The sequence below is a fragment of the Cervus elaphus genome, chromosome 20 (genome assembly GCF_910594005.1).
Source record: "Cervus elaphus chromosome 20, mCerEla1.1, whole genome shotgun sequence".
Taxonomy (NCBI): domain Eukaryota; kingdom Metazoa; phylum Chordata; class Mammalia; order Artiodactyla; family Cervidae; genus Cervus; species Cervus elaphus.
This window is the reverse complement of record NC_057834.1, coordinates 42,873,785-42,895,793: the sequence shown is the minus strand read 5'-3', so window position 1 is coordinate 42,895,793 and position 22,009 is coordinate 42,873,785. Positions and strand designations below refer to the sequence as shown.

General features: G+C 35.4%; 2 protein-coding genes across 3 annotated transcripts; both read right to left on the bottom strand.

Moving 5' to 3' along the window:
* Nucleotides 1-276: 276 nt before the first annotated feature.
* HORMAD1 (HORMA domain containing 1) lies at nucleotides 277-20,911 on the bottom strand. 2 transcript variants are annotated; one of them, XM_043878260.1, is made up of 15 exons: nucleotides 20,749-20,911; nucleotides 19,770-19,846; nucleotides 18,930-19,074; nucleotides 17,103-17,166; nucleotides 16,664-16,700; nucleotides 14,497-14,517; nucleotides 14,207-14,233; nucleotides 11,256-11,323; nucleotides 10,605-10,756; nucleotides 9,083-9,342; nucleotides 7,576-7,642; nucleotides 7,414-7,487; nucleotides 6,592-6,675; nucleotides 2,655-2,726; nucleotides 277-947 (listed from the first exon to the last, which is right to left on the bottom strand). In XM_043878260.1, the coding sequence occupies exons 2-15, from the start codon at nucleotides 19,800-19,802 to the stop codon at nucleotides 867-869; spliced, it is 1,185 nt and encodes a 394-aa protein (XP_043734195.1). In that variant the 5' UTR covers nucleotides 19,803-19,846; nucleotides 20,749-20,911; the 3' UTR covers nucleotides 277-866. The 2 variants fall into 2 exon arrangements, with proteins under 2 accessions (XP_043734195.1, XP_043734194.1); XM_043878259.1 differs by lacking the exon at nucleotides 16,664-16,700 and adding an exon at nucleotides 14,813-14,891 and having other exon boundaries at nucleotides 472-947.
* Nucleotides 13,045-13,753, bottom strand: LOC122677938 (high mobility group protein B3). Its single transcript, XM_043878261.1, has one exon. The coding sequence runs from the start codon at nucleotides 13,667-13,669 to the stop codon at nucleotides 13,070-13,072; it is 600 nt and encodes a 199-aa protein (XP_043734196.1). The 5' UTR covers nucleotides 13,670-13,753; the 3' UTR covers nucleotides 13,045-13,069.
* Nucleotides 20,912-22,009: the final 1,098 nt, after the last annotated feature.

Below are 22,009 nucleotides of genomic sequence, written 5' to 3'. Positions count from 1 at the left end.
TGGATAATGTGTATTTTTTAGGATATCGCTGCTGAAAATACAAGAGGCAAACAGACTAAGTTTTAAGCCTTCCTTTTCCGGAGCACAAGAAATAGTCAAGTCTAGAACCAGGTCCCAGGTTTCTCACTAAAGGCACAGTATCTTTCACACTACCACCCAAAAGTTCTAGGAAGTGTGCTCAACTCTTGAAAGAAACATCTACCAAAATGATTTCAAAATTAGTGCCTAAACATTTTCTACTATTTAAATAAAAATTAGAAGCCATGAGAGAGCCTAGACACTGAACAATATTTTATTTATGCTGCCAAAAATGCTAGATTTTAAAATCAGTCATTTTGTCTTGTAAAAATTATTTAAAAAGGTAAAGTACCAATTTTAAATTGTACATTATATATTATCATGTTAATACATTGTATCAAAGTACTAAAGACATTGTTTTAATAACACAATTAACAAATACAGCCAGTTAAACTGTAGTTTTAACATAGGTAAAAAGTGAATTTCTAGAAAAATTTAATACAAAAATAAACATTGTTTACTTCAAAAAATGGCTTTTAGAGGGCCTTAAAAAATTAGTGTGTTTAAAGGAAGTGTCTGCCAAAATAGAAGATACATCAATATCGAGAGGATAATTAATAGAATTATGACACTGGTACTTCTGTTTTTATACTAAAGTTCTCTTGAATTTGTCTCAGATAAGATTAAGGATCATAATATGATAGTTAAGGATTCATTTTAGTGTGCTGACTGCTTAAGACTATATTTAAGTTTTCAGAGGTAGGACAAACACAACTTAAAACAGTAAAATAGCGACCTTTAGTTTAAGCGTTGTGAAGAACTCTGCAAACATGCAGAAAAAAAAAGTTTTATATATGCTCCTTCGGTTCACTAAACTTTCTTCTTTTTGGCACTGACTCCTGACTAGAAGAATCAAAGTGATGAAGGACCTGTCAAAAGAAAACAACTACTAAGAATACTTTCCAGTTTAAATATCTTTAGAGTTTTTTTGTGTGTCTCTGAGTTTCCTTCTTCCCTTTCTTCCTTCCTCCATTCCTTCCTTTTCTTATTTTAAAAATTTTGTTATTTATATCTCCTGATGGCTGCTGAAAACAGTCTTGCAAAGTGTAAGGTTTTCATTAGGGATACTGGAGTAGTTAGAAGATTTTATATTACGTCGCAAAATAGTAGAACTTCCCTGGTAGCTCAGTTGGTAAAAAATCTGCTCCAAATGCAGGCAACTGCCTGCAATGCAAGAGATCTGGTTTTGATCCCTGAGTTGGGAAGATTCCCTGGATAGGAAATGGCAACCCATTCCAGTATTCTTGCCTGAGAAATCCCATGGACAGAGGAGCCTGGCATGCTATAGTTCATGGGGTTGCAAAGAGTTGGAGATGAGTTAGAAACTGAACCACCACCTCAAAACAGTAAAATATTTTGAGGGGAGTGAGAAGGGGGGAAGATTAAAAAATGAGATGCAAATAGAGAAACATTTCACTTTGGCATCATGTAAGATTTAAATCATGTTTTGCTTTTTGTTTCACTGGTATTTAGCAGTGCCTGATAATTTTAGACATTCAATGTACCCTTGAATGAATGGGAGGATGAATTAGGAAAATTGCTAACAAGATTCTGAATTACAGAGTTTTTATTTCTCTGGTAAAACTCACTAATGATACAAACTGGATTATGATTTTGCAGAAAAAAATCAAGGCTTAAAATATTGGGAAAAACTAAAGAAACTAATCTATTAGTGAAATGTCAGGTTATTCCATTTCCTTTTTAAGATACATAAATTGAAAACAGGATTAACCAACTATATCTTTGAGACTATCCCTTTAACATTTGATTTTCAAAAGTTTTCAGTTATCTAATTTTTATTTATTTTTTTCAGTTATCTAATTTTTAAAAAGATTTTTACTTTTTGGCCATGCCACATGGCATGTATGTTCTTATATGCCAGACCAAGGATCAAACCCACACCTCGTGCACTGGAAACGTGGAGTCTTAACCACTGGTCTGCCAAGCAAGTCCCTAAGTTGTCTAATTTTAACCTACTAATAATACTCAAAATTCTGGTTGAAAACATATAAATATTCATCTCAGAAATGACAAACACATTATCTGATTTGCTAAAATAAGGTTCCAAATATAACACAACTTGTTACAGAATTTAGGTCAGGAAAATTTTCTAAGGTACTAAGAGGAGATGCTATATTTTTAGAGAACATGTGGATTTAGTAACTTATCTTGTTTCTACTTTAGTTTTAATTTGTAGAAACCTCAGATCAAATCTGTGGCTCAATTTTAATTCTACATAAATAAAATGGCCTGAGTATTCTTGTACTCTCATTTTTTTCTTATTCTATTCATATTTTTCCTGATGTTGATTTTTACTTTATACATTCCTCCAACTATTTCAAATCATTCATGGAATAAGACAGTAAATGTTTACATGGGAAAATTAATAAAACAATGTACCACATTTTATTTTAAAATCACCCAATTTTTTAGAATCAAATATATTTAAACAAGATCTGAAAACTAGAGCTCTGAGGTATATCCAGGGATATCACATTTATCATTAACTTAATCTACAGCAATAATATTCTGATACTTGCCATTTCATTCAACCTATATATTATTATAAGACTTACTGTTTTCCCAGATTCAAGCTGAGTTCTCTTCCGATTTTCCTTAGAAGATTTTACTTGTTGATTTCCATTAGCCTCCATAAAGAAAGAATAATTACCAATTGGTTACTTCTCAAAGAACAATCAGCATGATTGTTCAACCACAGGCAACTATATGCAGTTTTTAAAAAAACAACTTTACTGAGATATAATTAGGATACATAAAATTCATCTATTTAAAATATACAAACTTCAGTGGTTTTAAGTATAGTCACAGAGTTGTGCAACCATCACCGCAGTCAATTTTAGAGTACTTTCACCCTCTAAAAGGCTTCCCCAATGACACTAGTGGTAAAAAATCTGCCTGACGATGCAGGAGACACATGAGACCTGAATTTGATCCCCTGGTTGGGAAGATCCGCTGGAGTAGGAAATGACAACCCACTTCAGTATTCTTGACTGGAAAACTTCATGAACAGAGGACCCTGTCGGGCTACAGTCCATGAAGCTCCAAAGAGTTGGACATGACTGAGCACACAATATATCCTCTAAAAAGAAATCCTGTACTCTTCCCTGGCAGCTTAGACGGTAAAGTGTCTGCCTACAATGAGGGAGACCCAGGTTCAATCCCTGGGTTGGGAAGAGCTCCTGGAGAAGGAAATGGCAACCCACTCCAGTATTCTCGCCTGGAAAATCCCATGGACAGAGGAGCCTGTTAGTCCATGGGGTGGAGCTATCACTCCACTATTCCCCCATTCTTCCACCAGCATTAAGACTGTGTCTACAGAAATCCTTATTTTGGACTTTCATATAAATGGAACCATGTAATACTTTTGCATGTGTGTGTGTATGATTGGTTTCTTTCACTGAGCATAATGTTTTCAGGGTTCATCCAAGTTGTAGCATGGACTGATACTTCATTCCTTTTTATGGCTGAATAATAATAGTCTACTGTATGGATACACCACATTTTGTTTATCCATTCATCTGTTAGGAACATTTAGGGTTTTTCCCCCATCTTTTGGCTATTGTGAATAATGCTACATATACAGCTTTTAAAATGAATATTAGATGGTGACAAGTTATTAGTTGTCATAGTATTATCCTCTAAAAGTACATATTTATTTTCTGATGCTCAAAATGTACTTTTCAATAACTGCCTTACTATATATATTAAATATTTTCATTTCCTGCCTGTTTCTAGCCATAATTCAGTCACTACTGACAAAATTAGGAGTACTTCAGTGGAGTAAAGGATAGTAAAGGATACTCATTTAAATAGAAGCTGCCAAAAAAAAAAAAAAAAAGAAGCTGCCTAGAAAGAACATTTTGCTGCAAAAGATAGTAATTTTTGGAATTCTTTTATTTCTTGCTTCCCAGTTCTAACTTTCCATCAAGAATGTGGGGGGAAAAAAGGACACCTAAAAATGGTACTATCATCAGTGGTGTTCTGGTTAATATTTAACAACCAGTTCTCTGGGAGAAATAAATCCTGAGGTTAAGGCATGGCCAACGGACTGGAAAAGGTCAGTTTTCATTCCAATTCCAAAGAAGGGCAATGCCAAAGAATGTTCAAACTGCTGTACAATGCGCTCATTTCACATGGTAGCAAGGTAATGTTCAAAATCCTTCAAACTAGGCTTCAACAGTACACGAACCAAGAACTTTCAGATGCACAAGCTGGGTTTAGAAAAGGCAGAAGAACCAGAGAGCAAATTGCCAACATCCCCTGGATCACACAAAAAGCAAGGGAATTCCAGAAAAACATTTACTTCTGCTTCATTGACTACACCAAAGCTTTTGACTGTGTGGATCACAACAAACTATGCAGAACTCTTCAAGAGAAGGGAGAACCAGACCACCTCATGAGAAAACTGTATGCAGGTCAAGAAGCAACAGTTAAACTGGACATGAAACAATGGACTACTTCAAAATTGGGAAAGGAGTATGTTAAGGCTATATATTGTTACCCGGTTTATTTCACTTATATGTAGAGTACATCATGTGAAATGTTGGGCTGCATGAAGCACAAGTTGGAATCAAGACTGCTGAGAGAAATATCAACCACCTCAGATATGCACATGATACCACCCTAATGGCAGAAAGCAAAGAGGAACTAGAGGGCCTCCTGATGAAGATGAAAGAGGAGAGTGAAAAGGCTGACTTAAAACTCAACATTCAAAAAACTAACATCATGGCATCCAGTCCCATCACTTCACAGCAAATAGATGGGAAAAAATGAAACAGTGACAGATTTTATTTTCTTGGACTCCAAAATCACTGCAGATGGTGACAGAAGCCATGAAATCAAAAGACACTTGCTCCTAGGAAGAAAAGCTATGCCCAACCTAGACAGCATGTTGAAAAGCAGAGACATCACTTTACCGACAAAAGTCTGTCTAGTTAGAGCTATGGTTTTTCCAGTAGTCATGTATGGATGTGAGAGTTGGACCATAAAGAAGGCTGAGCACTGAAGACTTACATGATGCTTTCGAACTGTGGTGCTGGGGAAGATTCTTGAGAGTCCCTTGGACAGCAAGGAGATCAAACTAGTCAATCCTAAAGGAAATCAACCCTGAATATTCATTGGAAGGACTGATGCTGAAGCTAAAGCTCCAATACTTTGGCCACCTGAAATGAAGAGCCGACTCGTTGGAAAAGATCCCAATGCTGGGAAAGACTGAAGGCATGAGGAGAAGGCGATGACAGAGGATGAGATGGTTGGATGGCATCAATGACTCAATGGACATGAGTTTAGCAAACTCTGGGAGATGGTGAAGGACAGGGGAGCCTGGCGTGCCGCAATCCATGGGGTTGCAAAGAGTCAGACATGACTGTGCTACTGAACAAAAACAATGCTGTGAATACTTTCATTACGTCCAGTTTCAAGCTAGGTAGGAAAAACATGATGTCACTGAATGAAGAGGGGGAAAGAAATCCTCCAGCATACCACTGTTAGAGTGTGCCATTTGTTTCCTAACTTTGGATATATTTTTTGTTGTTGAGCTGTGCAGCATGTGGGATCTTAGCTACCTGACCAGGGATTGAACCTGTGCCCCTGCAGCAAAAGCATGGAGTCATAACCACTGGACTGCCAGGGAATTCCCTGATATAATAGCTCATATATTTTATAGAATGCTTTTTATTTACCTTTGAACCTTGGAGAGTAACTTAAAAGGCCTAAAATAAAATATAAACCTCTATTTGCATACATGCTAAGTTGCCTCAATTGTGTTCTACTCTTTGTGACCCTATGGACCACAGTCCGCCAGGCTCCCCTGTTCATGGGATCCTCCAGGCAAGGATACTGGAGTGGGTTGCCACTTCCCACTCCAGGGGATCTTCCTGACCCAAGGATGGAACTCATGTTCTCTTGCGTCTCCTGCACTGGCAAAAGGGTTCTTTACCACTAGTGTCACCTGGGAAGCCCAAATCTCTATTTAGTACAACTCATATAAAAAACTAAAATAAAGGAGGGGTGTTTTTTCCTTAAAATATGAGATTCACTTTATGTAAGATATGTATGTATATATATTTTAATGTATAATCATTTTTAATGGATTATTATAACATAACCAACTCACAAGATAGAACATGGGAACACTTTAGCATTCTTGGAAATTTCCTTGGGAGTCTGGAGGATAGTGTCACTTCTCAAAGCTTCTTCTGGATTTCCCTCTCCACTGCACCTTCAGTAAAATTAACCATTCTTTCCTTTGTATCTCTATGTAGCCTATTCTGACTGCTATCATAGTGCTATATCACTGCTTGTTTACCTCAAATTACTAAACTTTAAGCTAAGAGCATATTATATTTCCAGTACCTAGTAAAGTGACACATATTAATAGTATTTGCTTACTAAATGTTGGTCCAATAAATGAAGTATTAAAAGCAAAATAAACTCAACTACAGGGAAAATTACAAGGTTAGAATGAAATCAAATCTAAAGAGATGCTTTTACCATTTTATTCTGAAAAATTTTTCCACTTCTTGTTTTGCTTTCAGACATATCAAGTTCAGATGTTTTACTGACTAACTGCTCAACCTAGAAAAGAAAATAATTACATGAAACCACTAAAATAATATGAGAAGCTTTTCATAATAATGGGGGTCAAAAATTCAATCACATAAAATTTAGGGTCTTGCTATGTTGAGTTAATGAAAGTCAATAATTTTGTGTTGATTCTTACTTCCATAAAAAGTACAAAGGGAAAGGTACTGAAACTGACACTGTATACTGTACATTGACCATTCACTGAATTGAGAAAGATCGAAATTATCACTATAGACCACTCTTTCAAAACATAAGAACTTCAGTCCACACCCACTGGAGAAGGGCTGTGCAGAAGAAGGTAGGCAATCATCAGCCCCATTATTTTCATGTTGATTTTTTCTAAATGTTATTTCAAGATTTTACTATATATAGAAAACAAAATTAAACATGTTCTGCTCCAAGGCAACAAAAATGTACTATATATTCTATTTGCAAATACAAAGGGTGGTTGAGTTAAATTAATAATTACTTAAGATTCTATTTACCTCTGAAATTCTGAGATTCTTTGAACAGTATTTAGGTTTATTACTAAACAAATCAAACAATAATACACTCAAAACTTTTCAACATATAATTCCCAAATTTTGTTAGTAAGCATTCTTAATAACTAATTTTATTCTAAAATACCTAGAATATAAGAAAATCTGAGAAATAACCAGATAAGCATATAAGAACCTGTCTTTTGAAAAAATTCAAGTTAAAAGTGAGATAGAACTGTAAAGTTTATACCTGAGAATGAGAAATTGAAAAATCTGGACTTCCTTTAGATTTCACTTCATCGTCCTCACAAATGAAACTTGGTTCTGTTAAAAAAATAAATAATTAAAAGAGTTAAAATGGTATAAAGCTGAATTGAAAGTGAATTAATTTACATTTTCATTAACTTCTCACCTCTATGTACAGAATAGCCAGGGTTTTTTTCCTGCTCTTCCATTTTAGTATCAGTGTCAAACTCATCCTACATAATTACATGAAGGAAAAAAATGGACACATTCCAAAAAGAAATTAAAGCAACTGGGTAGTATTTATTAACAAGCTTGTTTTACATGAAGGTTAAATATAACATAACACTACAATGACCTCATGCTTTCTACAAATAAAGCGGTCCTATACTTAAAATAAGGATACTTATTTATCCAAAGTTAAAATCCTATTTTTCTTTACTTTGCAAGATTGCTTGAAAGTAGGTAGTAAAAATATACAACTTTTTGAAAAACGTATGATGATTCTAAGAACCCCAGATCTTACTACTGTTTGAGAGCATTGAATTAGACATGGTGACACAATAAGCTACAACTTCCGTAGCTCTGAAATTTCTGTATAGATACTAGTATAAACTCCAAACTCTCTTCAGCGAGTTGGGAAAGGATAAGCACAGTTATGGTATGACAGAAATAGCAAAGGTTTGATGTATACTTTATAATTATTATTCCCCTTGTGACATATGTCAAAGAGCTTTAAATATTTTAAAGAATGCTTCATAAATCCCAGCCATATTTGTTTATAAAGCAAGACTGGCATTTAGGTTTTAGGAAGACGATTCTTTCTTGACTGAACTGGTTGAAAATTGAGTTTTCTGTTTGTAAGGACTTGGCTACAGAGCCTAAAACAGAATAGTTAGTCCCTATAACAAGAACTGTGATCATTAATTTAGAATAAAATGAGGCAAGAGAAAACCACAAAGGTTAGATTAAAGAACACACACAATAATGATGGAAGATTTTCTGGGAATGAGGCTATAATTTTAAAAAAAGCTTTTTAAATACTTCAATTCATCCATTCATTCAACCAATATTGAGAATACATTCTGTAAATCTAAATGCTAGGTACAGAAGAAATACAAAGCTGAATAAGACACTTATCCTGCATTCCAGGAACTTCCAAGCTCCTTCAGGACACTGAGTTTTCAGGCCCTGAAGAAATTCAACCACAGTCTTACATGAGCAATTAATAGGGGAGATGAAGAAAAGATTCCAGCATTAGTCTGGGTGACTGGAGTCATTCAGTGGTTTTCTTTTCTTTTTTTGAACACAGACCCAGATAGTGAAAGTGCCAAGTCCTAACCACAGGACCACCCGGGGATTCCATGGTTTTCAAATTATGCTCCAGACAAAGGGGTTTTCTTAAGAGTCCACCATGATTGTAGGTGAGATGGTGAATGGCTGGGCCTCCAGGACCATTCCCTACTTCATTCACAATAGTTGTGCTTTTAAATTTCTGAGAATAATATTCTTTGCACCCACATGAAAAGTTTTGAAACCACAAGCCTAAACCTTCTTTACAGTACCTTTCAAACTTGAGTTTATGGTGATAATAAGTATTTACAGCTATTAAAGTACTCAGAATTGAATAAAACATTCATTACTACTGTACTTTCTAACTCTTTAAATATACTTACACTTGTATAATGCTCCTGGTCATCTTCTACATCATCTTTGTCCGTAAGAATTTTTTGAAGTGGTGTTTTTAATTGTTTTGGTGATAATATACCTGAACCAATATTTTCCATTCGTTCTCTCTCAGTGGTCACTTTTACTTTGAAAGTGTGAAAAGGTGTTGGAACTTCTCCCACATTTAAGTACATAGGCTCCCCTTCAAATATCACTCCTTCACAATCACCATCCTTAAAACCAGGAGGCTGGTAATCTGGGGGTGTAACTGCAGAAAAGTAAGTATAAACTATGCTGTTCATGAAATTGAAGAAAATATATTGATTTTTATTATTATAGAATATACAGCATATTAAAGAAGTTTTAAATAGTATAGAAGGACATATAGTATTAACTAAAATGCAGTCTCCTACTATCTCCAAGTTCCTATTTTATTCCTTAAAGGTAAACTTTTTTCCTTACACTTGATTAGCTATGTGACTTGAGGAAACTATTTGTCATTCTTGATTCGGTTTCCTCATCTGTCAAGCGGGGAAAATACTAGTACCGACCTCATAGGGTCACTGTGCTACTGAAGTCTATAAATGATCAGAACAGAACTGACACAGAAAAAGTATTCAGTAAATGTTAGTTATTGTTGATGCTTTGTGTTCTTCTAGAAGATACTATGCATGAAATATATATATATATATATATTCTTAAAAAGCACAAATGAAGTCATAGTCTTCTGTACCTAGCTGCTTTCAACATCACTTTTTAATCTGCTTTTAATATTTTTTGGATAACAATTTATCAGCACATTCTTTTAAATAGCTTGCATAGCATTCTATTATATAGCTGCATTATAATTTACTCAATCCTCCAATAAAGAACATTCAAGGTTAAATTTCCAGTTTGTTTCCAGTTTAACAAATGCAATAATGCATAAACATATAATCTTGCATATTTGTCTACGTATATTCCCAAGATACTTTTCTAGCTACAGAATTTCTGGATTAAAGAGAATGTGGGGAAAAAAAAAGGAAAGAGAATATGGGACGGCGGAGCCTGGTGGGCTGCCGTCTATGGAGGTGCACAGAGTGGGACACTACTGAAGCGACTTAGCAGCAGCAGCAGCAGCAGCAGCAGCACTTAAAATTTTTATATTGCCAAATAGTCCTCTTAAAATGTTACATGGCACATTAATGGTTACATTCTCTCAAGAGTATACAAAAGTGCTTGCTTCCCCCCACACCCCTGCCAATAATGATTTTATAAGTTGTATGATCTGATAAGTGAAATCTGGTATCTCATTGCTTCATTTCTTTAGTTATGAATGAACCTGAGCTTCCAATGGACATGTTCTTATTACTGGAGAAGTGTACATTTTTTCATATATCAACATGAAGTCGAAAATTTATAATTAAAATATTATATATATATTAAAAAAACAATTTAGGTGCCTAAAAATACTTGGGATGGAAACCAACTGTTTCATTAATAATAAAATAAACAGGTACCAACTAAAACAGGATGATCTGGAAATAGTACCTTCATCGTAGTAAAAAAGTTTCATGGTCAAACAAACATCATTAGGTAAAGGTCCCAGATTTTGCATTAGAATATAAATCTTGCGAATGAGAAGAATACTTGCTTTCTTGGTGTCAGCAGATGACATATTAGGTTCATTGCTTTGGTTTTTACTAGAAGAGAATCAGAGTTTCTTTTATGACATCCACAGCTTCTAATAACATAACTTCATGTTTTACTACCTAAGATTCTTATTCCTATTAACGTATCAAGTTGTTAAGTTAAAAGTTACGATTTCATGTGTTTAATACCACTATTATAAAACATTTAATATCATTGCTAATATTATAATTCTAAACTAATTTACATATATTAATACACATTTTATGTAAGCTGTTTTTTAAAGGAAACAAATGATGAATTTTATTGTATTTCTAATCACGTAAGCATACAATAGATTTCCTACTCTTTGGCTCTGTTTCGCAATTAAAATATATACAATTATCTGCAGAATTCTGGCTTGCAGCCACTCCAAAGATATTTTGTATCCTTGATAGTACATTAGGGATGTTCGAGAAGTTTCAGAATTATTTCTAAAGTTTAGCTATACAGTATTATTATGAATAAGTGGTAATCTGCAATATGAAGAGAAAACCATAGAATGATAATTACCTTGTAAAGTCCATGACTGGTCCATTACTGGTGTACTTGAATTTAAATTGGTAACATTCTGAAATTGTCTAAAATAGAAAATATCATAGTTACGAATCTGATACATAATACTGGTGGCTAAGTAGCTATATATGGATTTTTTTATGTCTCACCATTTAATAATTCTTTCTGCATGACAATCCATATTCATCCATTGAAACTTTCCAATCCTAAATAGTCAATTCCCAGGGTTTGGGAATTGGGACTTCATTGCCGGTAAGATACTTATTCCCCACTCACTGCAATTTATGTTTTACATACCAGAGGGCAGGAACTCCTTCACAGGCAGGTAAAGGAGGTAGCACATCTCTTCCACTAACAGAATGGTTAAGCACAGGACTTAAATTCTTATTATACGGTAAGCACAAGCATTACTACAAACAAAGTTAGTGGAGGTGATGAAATTCCAGGTGAGCTATTTCAAATCCTAAAAGATGCTGCTGCTAAAGTACTGCACTCAATATGCCAGCAAATTTGGAAAACTCAGCAGTGGCCACAGGCCTGGAAAAGATCAGTTGTCATTCCAATTCCAAAGAACGGCAATGCCAAAGAATGTTCAAACTTCTATACAGTTGCACTTATTTTACATGCTAGCAAGGTAATGTTCAAAATCCTTCAAGCTAGGCTTCAACGGTACCAGTACTGAGAACTTCCAGATGTACAAGGTGGATTTAGAAAAGGCAGAAAACAATTTAGAAAAGGCTCCAGGTGCGTGGGCTCAGTAGTTGTGCAGCACTGGCTTAGCAGTTCCAGGGCATATAGGATCCTCCTAACCCAGGGATCAAACCTGTGTCCTTTGCATTGGCATGTGGATTCCTAACCCCTGGATCAGCAGGGAAGTACACCCTTTTGTTTCTTGTCTTCTGGTTTTCCCTTTCATTTCTTTTTTTTTTTTTTAAAATGTAATACTGTTTATTTAACTTCAAAAACATTTCAACATTCTAAACATACAAAAAAAAATAACAGAACATTGCAGATTGTGTTTAGTACAGAAGGTTCTTGAACTTTCACTGGTGCAGTGGCTCTTGGCTTTGCTGACAATGAACAGTTCTACAGTTTGTTTAAAAAAAAAAAACAACAGTTTAAAACTACCGCACTTCAACTAAAAAGGATCCAAAACACTTCTCATGCCTGCTGACCCCCCTCCCCTTTCCACAGCTAAGAATGGCAGCGGGATGCTATGTCGCTATATACAAAAACAAGACAACCTGAAGCTAAATGGATGCCCACTGCAGTGTCCACAGGTCCAGCCCCGCAGTGCACGCCCTGAGCTACGGCCCCTCTGGAAGGCATTGCCCCCACAGCCTCCACACCAAGCAAGGAGCATCAAGAGTGTGTCTCGGTTGCTTTGTTCTTTTTACAAACTATAGATATGTACAGTTGAGAACTCGGGATTTCTAGCCAATGACCATAGAATTAACACACCACCTTACAAATTAAAAAAAAAAATGCCAGAAACATCTTTAAATGCCTTGTCACACCAACAGCAAAGTGCACAGAGTGAGGAGAACACGAGAGCCTTTTCATTTTAAAAATGTTTGGAAATATGTACAACTTTGATACAGTTTCCAGGTGCTCCGGACACCCATGGCCACTTAATGTAAACCACTTACAACTGCTAGAGCACTTTGAGAGACTAAGATATGATCATGAGCCAATCGGGTAATTAAACCTAATGAGGGCAACAGACACGTCTTGGGTGAGAGGTGTGTCAATCAAGGCGCTCCCTACTCTAAGGTATTCACAAGGAGACAGATCAACAGTTTTTTTTTTTTTTATTCATCCTCTTCCTCCTCCTCCTCCTCCTCCTCCTCCTCCTCTTCATCTTCCTCTTCCACCTTTTTCCGGGCAACTTTAGCAGGACCCTTGGCGCCATCAAACTTCCCTTTAGACTTATAGTCTGCGACATCCTTCTCATACTTCTCCTTCAGCTTTGCTGCCTTGTTGATGTATGGCTGCTTCTCACTGTCACTTAAGTTATTCCACATCTCGCCCAGTTTCTTTGCCACATCTCCAATAGAGATGCCAGGGTTTGTAGACTTGATCTTGGGACGGAATTCAGAGCAAAATAGGAAAAATCCAGACGGTGGTCTCTTGGGGGCATTAGGGTCCTTCTTCTTCTTGCCTCCCTTAGCTGGTCCATAATCCTTCATTTCCCGATCATAGCGCACTTTATCCGCCTTTGCCATCTCATCGAATTTCGACTTCTCTTTCCCGGACATGGTCTTCCACCTCTCAGAGCATTTCTTGGAAAATTCAGCAAAATTGACAGGGACCTCTGGGTTTTTCTTCTTATGTTCCTCTCTGCACGTCTGCACAAAGAAGGCATAAGCAGACATCTTGCCCTTTGGTTTTTTGGGATCACCTTTAGCCATCTTGACTGTATTGTTCGCTAGTCTGGGCAGCGCAGGGCACGACGCGCGGCTCAGCGCTCCACAGCCTCGCGCTAGCTGCCTCCACGAGAGCCTTCCCTTTCATTTCTTATAACCCTTTCTTTAATTGTCAGATGAACAGGTAGATGTGACCGGATTAGGGTTTACAGTCAAAGATTAAGGATTAATATCTTATTTTTCTAAAACTCAACTCCTTTTATAATTCTATAAAAAGAATATCATTAAAAATAAGAACACTGTAAAAGATCAGAAGTCAGGAAATTTAGGTTATTTCTAATGGTTTGTATCTTTGTGACCTTGAATCAGTCACACAATCTCCCTTACAGTTAAGGGTGTTAATCTGTTTAAGGGTAACAATACAAGCCTTGTCTTAATTCAGAAGTCTTTATGAAGTTCAAATGTGAAAATATATGTGAAAGTGCACTGACAAAAGCACAATTAAAGCATTAGAAACTATTATACTTTTATGTTACTTATAGATATTAGAGGCATTACGTTTCTTTACTAACTTAAACATACCTGAGGGTCTTCTGGATTGGTGTACACCTATTTAAAAATAATTTAAAACTGAGTTACGTAAGTTACATATAAGGAGAACTAAACTGGATATTTAGACTAAAATATTGAATGAATTCAGTAAAACAAAATACAGAACCCATCTCCCCACAACAAATATTACTTTTTTCTAATGAACAGATCAGTGGTTTGTATCAAATGATATAATAAATAGATTGTTTCAACATTATCTAATTAAGCAAGGCTGAATTTAACAGTCTTTTATAAGGGAAATACAATTTAAAAATACTTACAGCTAGAACAACCATCCTCAGCTGAAATATAACAAAGAACAAAAATCTTATTTTTATTCTATATTTTTGCATGATGGATCATAAAAATTATTTGTCCTATTTCAACATTTATTCCTAATAAAAATAATCTCACAGAAAACAAACTTCATTTGTTGCAGGTAAAACAGTGTCTCAGATATCCTTCCCTATTCCCCCAAATATCTATTTCTAGTTATCTTATTGAAGGTCGAAATTCCTATCACTGACTTAAGCAAATGAGGCATTACTGCCAGTTACAAGAAAAATACATATTGTGAAATAACTCATTAAATCTTACCCAATATGAGAACTGGTTTTGAGACAAGAAAAACAGTTCAGGGCCCTGCTCATTGAGTAAAGGGAAGAGGCTTTGGGGCCTATCAGAATAGAGAATCACAGGAAATCATTCACTCTAGTAATCTGCCAAAATCCGAGTCACCCTTAACTTGGATCTTTTCTTATACTCCAGAACCAATCTATCAATAAATCCAATCAGTTCCATCAGATATATCCTGAATCTTTTCATTTTTTTCCTTTGTCATCCTGGTCTATGTGTGTGTGTGCTCAGCTGCTTCAGCCGTGTCTGACTCTGGGCAACTGTATGGACTTTAGCCTGCCTGGCTCCTCTGTCCATGAGATTCTCCAGACAAGAATACTGGTGTGGGTTGCCACCCCCTCCTCCAGGGGATCTTCCTGACCCAAGGATCGAACCTGGGTCTCCTGCATTGAGGGAGGATTCTTTACCACTGAGCCACCAGGGAAGCCCCATCCTGGTCTAAGACACCATTATTTTTCATCAGTACTTCAGTAATGGATTAAGTGCTATTGACCTTAATTACAATCTTATTCTTCTTTGATGGCATATTCTCTAAATAGCAAAGTGATTTTTCTTTTAATTTAAAATATAAATCTAATGATGATACATTTCTACTCAAATCTTTCAAATGGCTTTTACTGTACCTAAAATAAAGTCCAAGCTCTACCTACTCAGCCCTGAATGCTCTGGCCCTGTCTATCTTCACAGGTTCATCTCCTGCCACTCTCTTGCTCTGCTCATCACACTCCAATCACTCTGACCTTCTTTTTATTCCTTGAACTGGCCAAATTCCCCTCCAACTCTTTGCATTTGATGCTCTGTCAGGAATATTTTCCCAATATCAATGCCTAGCTGGTTTCTTCTTTTTTTTTTTTTCATTTATTTTTATTAGTTGGAGGCTAATTACTTTACAATATTGTAGTGGTTTTTGCCATACATTGACATGCACCTCCTCAGAGAAGTTCTTCAGACTACTCAATCTAAAGTTACACCACCTCTCCATTTGCCACATCCTTTTTCTTAAAATGTTAATGGCATTTAACACAATTGGATGTTATCTAATCTCCTGGTTTTATTGGTTGTTTTCCCATTACAGAAGAGGCCCTCTTTGTCTTGTTGACCATTTTAACTTACCAGCTCCTACCTAGAATATATGTGCCTAGCACAGAACAGGCACTCATTTTATGAATATTAAAAACATAATGTCTTAATGAAGAAGGCTGGTAACCATGGATAAAATTCTATCTTTTTCATAATTTTTTAGAGTTAGATTTGCTTTGTTGATATAAATGTAAGCTCAGTAAGTATACACAAAGCCTTATCACTGTTTAACCTAGACTACATGTAAGTTTATTTTTAAACTCTCATGAAGAATAATTTATTAAATTATTAGTATAAATATGATTTTAGAAGGCATGTGAAACTAATGAAAAAACTATTTCAAAGGATTTTTTAATTCATTAAGCTTTTATAAGTTAATATATGTTATTAATGCAAATGGGGCTTCCCAGGTGGTGCTAGCGGTAAAGAACTCACTTGCCAATACCAGGTGACATGAGAGATACAGGTTCAGTCCATGGATGGGGAAGATCTCCTGGAGAAGGGCATGGCAAATGAGTGCTAATAATCAAAACTGGCTTGTCAAAATTTGTTAAGTAATAATTCTGTTAGCTTTAAATAAGTTGAATATTAATCTTTAAAATATTCAAATTTTTAGCTTTGGGCTGGTCTATACCCAAGTTAGTTTAAATTAATCTTTTACTATATGGTAACTACTGTTACATTTGTAGAATATAAACTATGAAAAAAAAGAATAAAGAGGTACTGACTTACATATTTTTTGTGTAAAGCATCATAGCATCCTAACATCCTAAAAAATAATCAAGGATTCATTTTTAGACTGAATGCACTTCCAGAAAATAGTTCTTTTAATGTCTCATTATCTCATTACTAATACACAATTATTGTTAATAATGACGCTCCCTTATTTACTAGCTTAAACAATAAAACAAAACAATGTGGTAGAAATATAAAATGTCAATAGGGGATGAAAAAAAGGAAGACAGAGGAACAAAATAGGAAAATTAAGCCTGCTTACATGGAGTCTGAAATAAAGAAAATTTTAATGCAAAAATCCAAAGATCTGCAGAAGTAGTATCCAGTGTTAAAGGGGGAAATCACTAAAACTGGGTTAAACACTTAAATGTATACAAAGTACCAAAAAAATATGATTTAAGAAAAATAATTTCCTTTTATTATTTATTTTACTTACCACTTCACTAACTGTGTAGATCCTGGACAATTTTTATCTTCTCTCAGAATTTTGACACAAAGATCTAAATACAAAAATAAGGATACAGAGGTACTTAAGATTAGTAAGCATCTAAAATCTTTGAGTAAACTCCGGGAGTTTGTGATGGACAGGGAGGCCTGGTGTGCTTCGATTCATGGGGTCACAAAGAGTCGGGACATGACTGAGCGACTGAACTGAACTGAAAAACTAAAATGAAGATTATTTTCTTCAGTTGTGTATTACAGGTTTATTATTAATAGCAATGAACTTCCAGATGATTGATGTTAATAAAATTAAAGAAAGAAAGGTTGCATGGAAACAAATCATCTTTTTATCCTTATTATAAAATAAAATCATAATTGCTTAGGATGCATGTTGGTGGATAGAAAAAATTTTCCATTTTAAAAGCTATAAAACACTTAGATATAATGCTTTCATGCCATTGTTATCTAGGAAACTTAGAAAATTTGCTCTGGTCCCTTATCCCAATTAAATACTTGCAAAACACCAAGAAGTTAAAAGACTATCAGACAGAGTCCAGCAAGGAAGCAATTAGTAGTACAGTGGAAAGGACTAAGATCAATCAGTCTCAGGTTTCATACGTGAAAAACAGGAATAACATCTAACTCATAGGCCTGTAATATAAACTAACAAGATATCACACATAACATGTTGCTTAACATATTGCCAACAAAGTTGGTGAACAATATAAGGTACACATTATGTGACAGTAAGTCATTATTATAGTATAAAATAGCTGTATTACTTTCACTTCTTTAAAATAACACAAGAACATATACTACCACTGTAGGAGACTATAAGTAATAGGATGTCTTTACCTATTTATTTCATCATTATAAGCATAATGTCAGGTGATATTATACTTGAGAGATTGAGGGAAAATTTTATGATTAAGTGCTTTCAAAGGTATTGAATATACTTTAAAAAATCACTTAGATGTCCACACAAAAATTTGTATATAATTGTGGCATTATTAGAAAAGCCAAAAGTGGAAACAACCCAAATATTCATCAACTAGTAGTAGATAAACAAAACATGGAATATTCATAAAATGGAATTCAGTTCAGTTCAGTTGCTCAGTCATGTCCGACTCTTTGCAACCCCATGAATCGCCAGGCCTCCCTGTCCATCACCAACTCCTGGAGTCTATCCAAACCCATGTTGGTGATGTCATCCAGCCATCTCATCCTCTGTCGTCCCCTTCTCCTCCTGCCCCCAATCCCTCCCAGCAGTAGGGTCTTTTCCAATGACTCAACTCTTCACATGAGTTGGCCAAAGCATTGGAGTTTCAGCTTCAACATCAGTCCTACCTTTTTTTTTTCATGGAATATTCCATGGAATATTATTCAGCAAAAAAAAGGCAGTAATCCAAGCTACAAAATGAATGAAACTTAAAAACATTATGCCAGGTGAAAGAAGCCAATTACAAAGGACCACATATTATATGATTTCATTTATTTAAAATGTCTAGAATAGGCAAATCCATAAAAGAGAGAAAGCAGATCAGTGGTTGCCTAGGACTGGAAATGGGGGAAGAAGAGAGTGACTTAATGGGTATGGGGTTTCCTTTTGTGGTGATGAAATGCTTTAAAACTGATTGTGGTGAATACACCCAGAATCAATGAATTCTGCACTTTAAATCAGTAAATTGTTAGATATGCAAATCATCTCAACACAGCTGCTATTATAAAAACAAAACCTCTAAGTAAAAAACTACCATTCTAGAGCAAGCCAAACTAAAAAATAACATGTTTAAAGAAAGTTTTTAAATAAACATTACGTTACCATCTAGATATCTTGTTCCATAAGCACATTCCGGAAATATTCCTCTCAAATATGTGATGCAGGATACTGAAACTGCTAGGAGCCTCTTCACTAACACTAAAGATTGCTGCTCAGTTGATATCTTATTAGGAAATATCAGTGCACTCTAAAATTCAAGGGAAATTAAAAACATTTTATTTAGCTTTACTAAAAATAGTCTTCTTGAACTTAAAGTAGATCTAGTTTTTTTGCATAAACATGGTACTTCTCCAAAATTCTTAACCATGGTGGTTAGAATCCCCAGAAAATCAGGATGGCTTCTATACTGTGCGGGTGTTTCCAGGGTGGCAGTCTAAAGCTAACAGGCAAAAACTGCTTAAATATCACTAGAAATCCCCTTGTAGTTTAACTGCATAACACATGGATAGATAGCACTGATTTTTCTATCTAATTTTTTCCTTCTTTTCTCTTTAGTCACTGACTGGGTTTAACACAGACAGGTAACTGTAAAGCAAGATATGTGAAGAGAAGACAATTTTATATTTGTGGGGCATAAAAATTCATGTTCTAGGAGAGGACTGCTATTAGTGATAATTTCATCAAAGCAATATAATAGCATTCATTGATACCTAATGCAAGCTGAATTTGAGGGGGCAATTTAATGCAATGCATCAAGCATCCAATAAAATTCTCCATTAATTCAAATTAGTTTAGCAAGTATCTTCATTTCTTAAAACATGGAGTTTACTGGCATCATTAAACTCTCAAAGGTTCAACTCTTTCAAACATAAAAATAGTTGATAATTCAAGAAACAATAAAATTAGCTAAATTAAAGTATATTAAAATACAAGAAACCATACCATAGAAGTTCTCTGTAATTGTGCAGTGGCCATCTTCTGATATTTTCTTTAATTCAACCTTGTGACAGAAATACAAGCTTTAAAAAAAAAAAAAGAAATACAAGCTTTAACTTCACATTTTATTTTTATCTCTAATCTGGTTCACTACATGTAAAGTCAAAAGAGTTTTATGGGGATAAATGGAACTCTTTTTTTTTTTTTTTTTTACTTATAATCTTTGAAAACAGAGGGTCATTTTGCTTTAAAATTAAGTAAACTGTTAATTTTAAGCCGCTTGACTAGCAAGCCTGACACAAAAAAGGATTATTAAGAAAGCTCTTTAAGTCTTTTTTTTTTAAGGGATTACTAAGAAAGCGCTTTAAAAGAGCGCTTTTTTTTGTTTTAAAGCACAGACTATTTTCTTCACCTCACAGTATTCAAACATTGATAACACTGCACAGGTAGGTAATGAAAAACTGCCCCTGCCAAATCCTTTAAAATAATCTTTTAATTTTTGTTTTAAAGTTGTAGTTTCAAAATGACCAAATCAGGTAACTTTCCTTCCCTGAACTTGACCATGGCTCTGGATGTAACATATTGTTCTACCCTGTGGAACAACCATAAAACAGCAATAAAACATATTTTAGATTTTTTGAACTGATTCAGAGTTCTCATTTCTTTGATAAAAGTTTTGAGTATTTTTTTTTTGTCCCAATTTTATTTTTCTTAACCAGACAATTCATCTAGAAGAATTCACAGAAGAGTCTGTTTATCGTAACCATTTACATTTATCCTAATAAGGCCTGGACTGGATGCCAGAGTTCACCTAATCTCAAGAACCTCTGTGAAAAATAAGCAGGTATACATTTTCCCCCCTCGCCTGAATGTTTCACCACTAAGAGCTTAAGAAATTTAAAAATAGATGGGAGGTAACAGAGAAAGACATTATAAAGCAAAAGACGAAAAGAATGAAAACAAAAACGAAACAAACATGTATTACGTATCGTTGGAGAGTCGGGCCGACAGCAACCAGGAGACCGGAAAGAAACGGCACGCGCTCCGTCGGTCGCGCATGCGCCTTCCTTCAACGGTTGCCTGCGCAGGCGAGACAGTCGATTTTGACCCCAGATACAGGTCACCTTTCCCGCCAAGAGCAGCGCAAGGCGTGCTGGGAAACCCGAGAGTATGAAGGTTTCCTTCTCAGTTGCAAAAGCCACATGCCCGCGGGGAAGGTCCATTGTGTGTGCCAAGCCCTCCCAATGTACATAACCGTCTTACAGTGAACAAAGTGTTCTCAACAGCCATTTAATTAATCGTATTAATTTCTGATTGTTTTCACACTTTTGATTTTGTTACGGCATCTACCACATATTGCGTGCCTTCCCATCTTACAGTCTCCTGTGTCTTCAGGAAACAGTCGCTCTAGCAGTCTCCTACCTAGATATTTCTACTTTGCTGTGTCTGTGGGGACAGTGATAGCTTGAGTGTAATTAATGTCTCATTTAGAAGCAAAATAATACGCAGAGCTGGTAGGTAGTTAAAGATTGTCTAGTAATACAAACTTAGTTTGCAGATTGTTATATATCCAAGTAGTGTCAGTAGTGTAGACATATATTAGTAATTCATAGTCTTTGGTAGATCTACCTGCCTTACCAGTTAGAAAACAGCCACCCTAGATATGAAAAGATTTTCTCACAGTAAATTCAGAGAAGAATGAAGACTAGAACTCTGTTTTCACTGTCAGAAATAGTGAGAATCCCCTGGTCTAATTATTTTGCTTTTTGTTTCCCTTACACTTAATGTTTTGTAAAAAATTAAACAGAAGCCCCACTTAAATGAAGTTGGGAGATCAGAATGGAAAGTTCTCATGCCCTGAGAGACAGGAAGAAGGACTTCATTTCTTTCCTTAATTCAGCCAATGAAAAGTCATAGACTCTTTGTTTACTGTGGCCTTCCCAACTTCCTTTTTCTCTCTGTAAAAGCACTCTCCTCCCTATGCTACGTAAGGACTTGCACATGGCTGGCCCTGGTTGCAAACCATTGGAATTGCAATTTTCTGCTGATCCCAAATAAACCCATCTTTGCTGGAAAAATATCTGGCAGTCTGTTTCAGGTCAACAGCTTATAAAGAACTTTCACATTCATTACCTCATCCTTCTGTTACTTTACGTTGCTTCTTCCAAGAATTTTGTGAAGATAACACAAGTATTACTCTATTTTAGGGTAAAATTGGTTTCCTGAGATGAGCTCACAAGTAATTT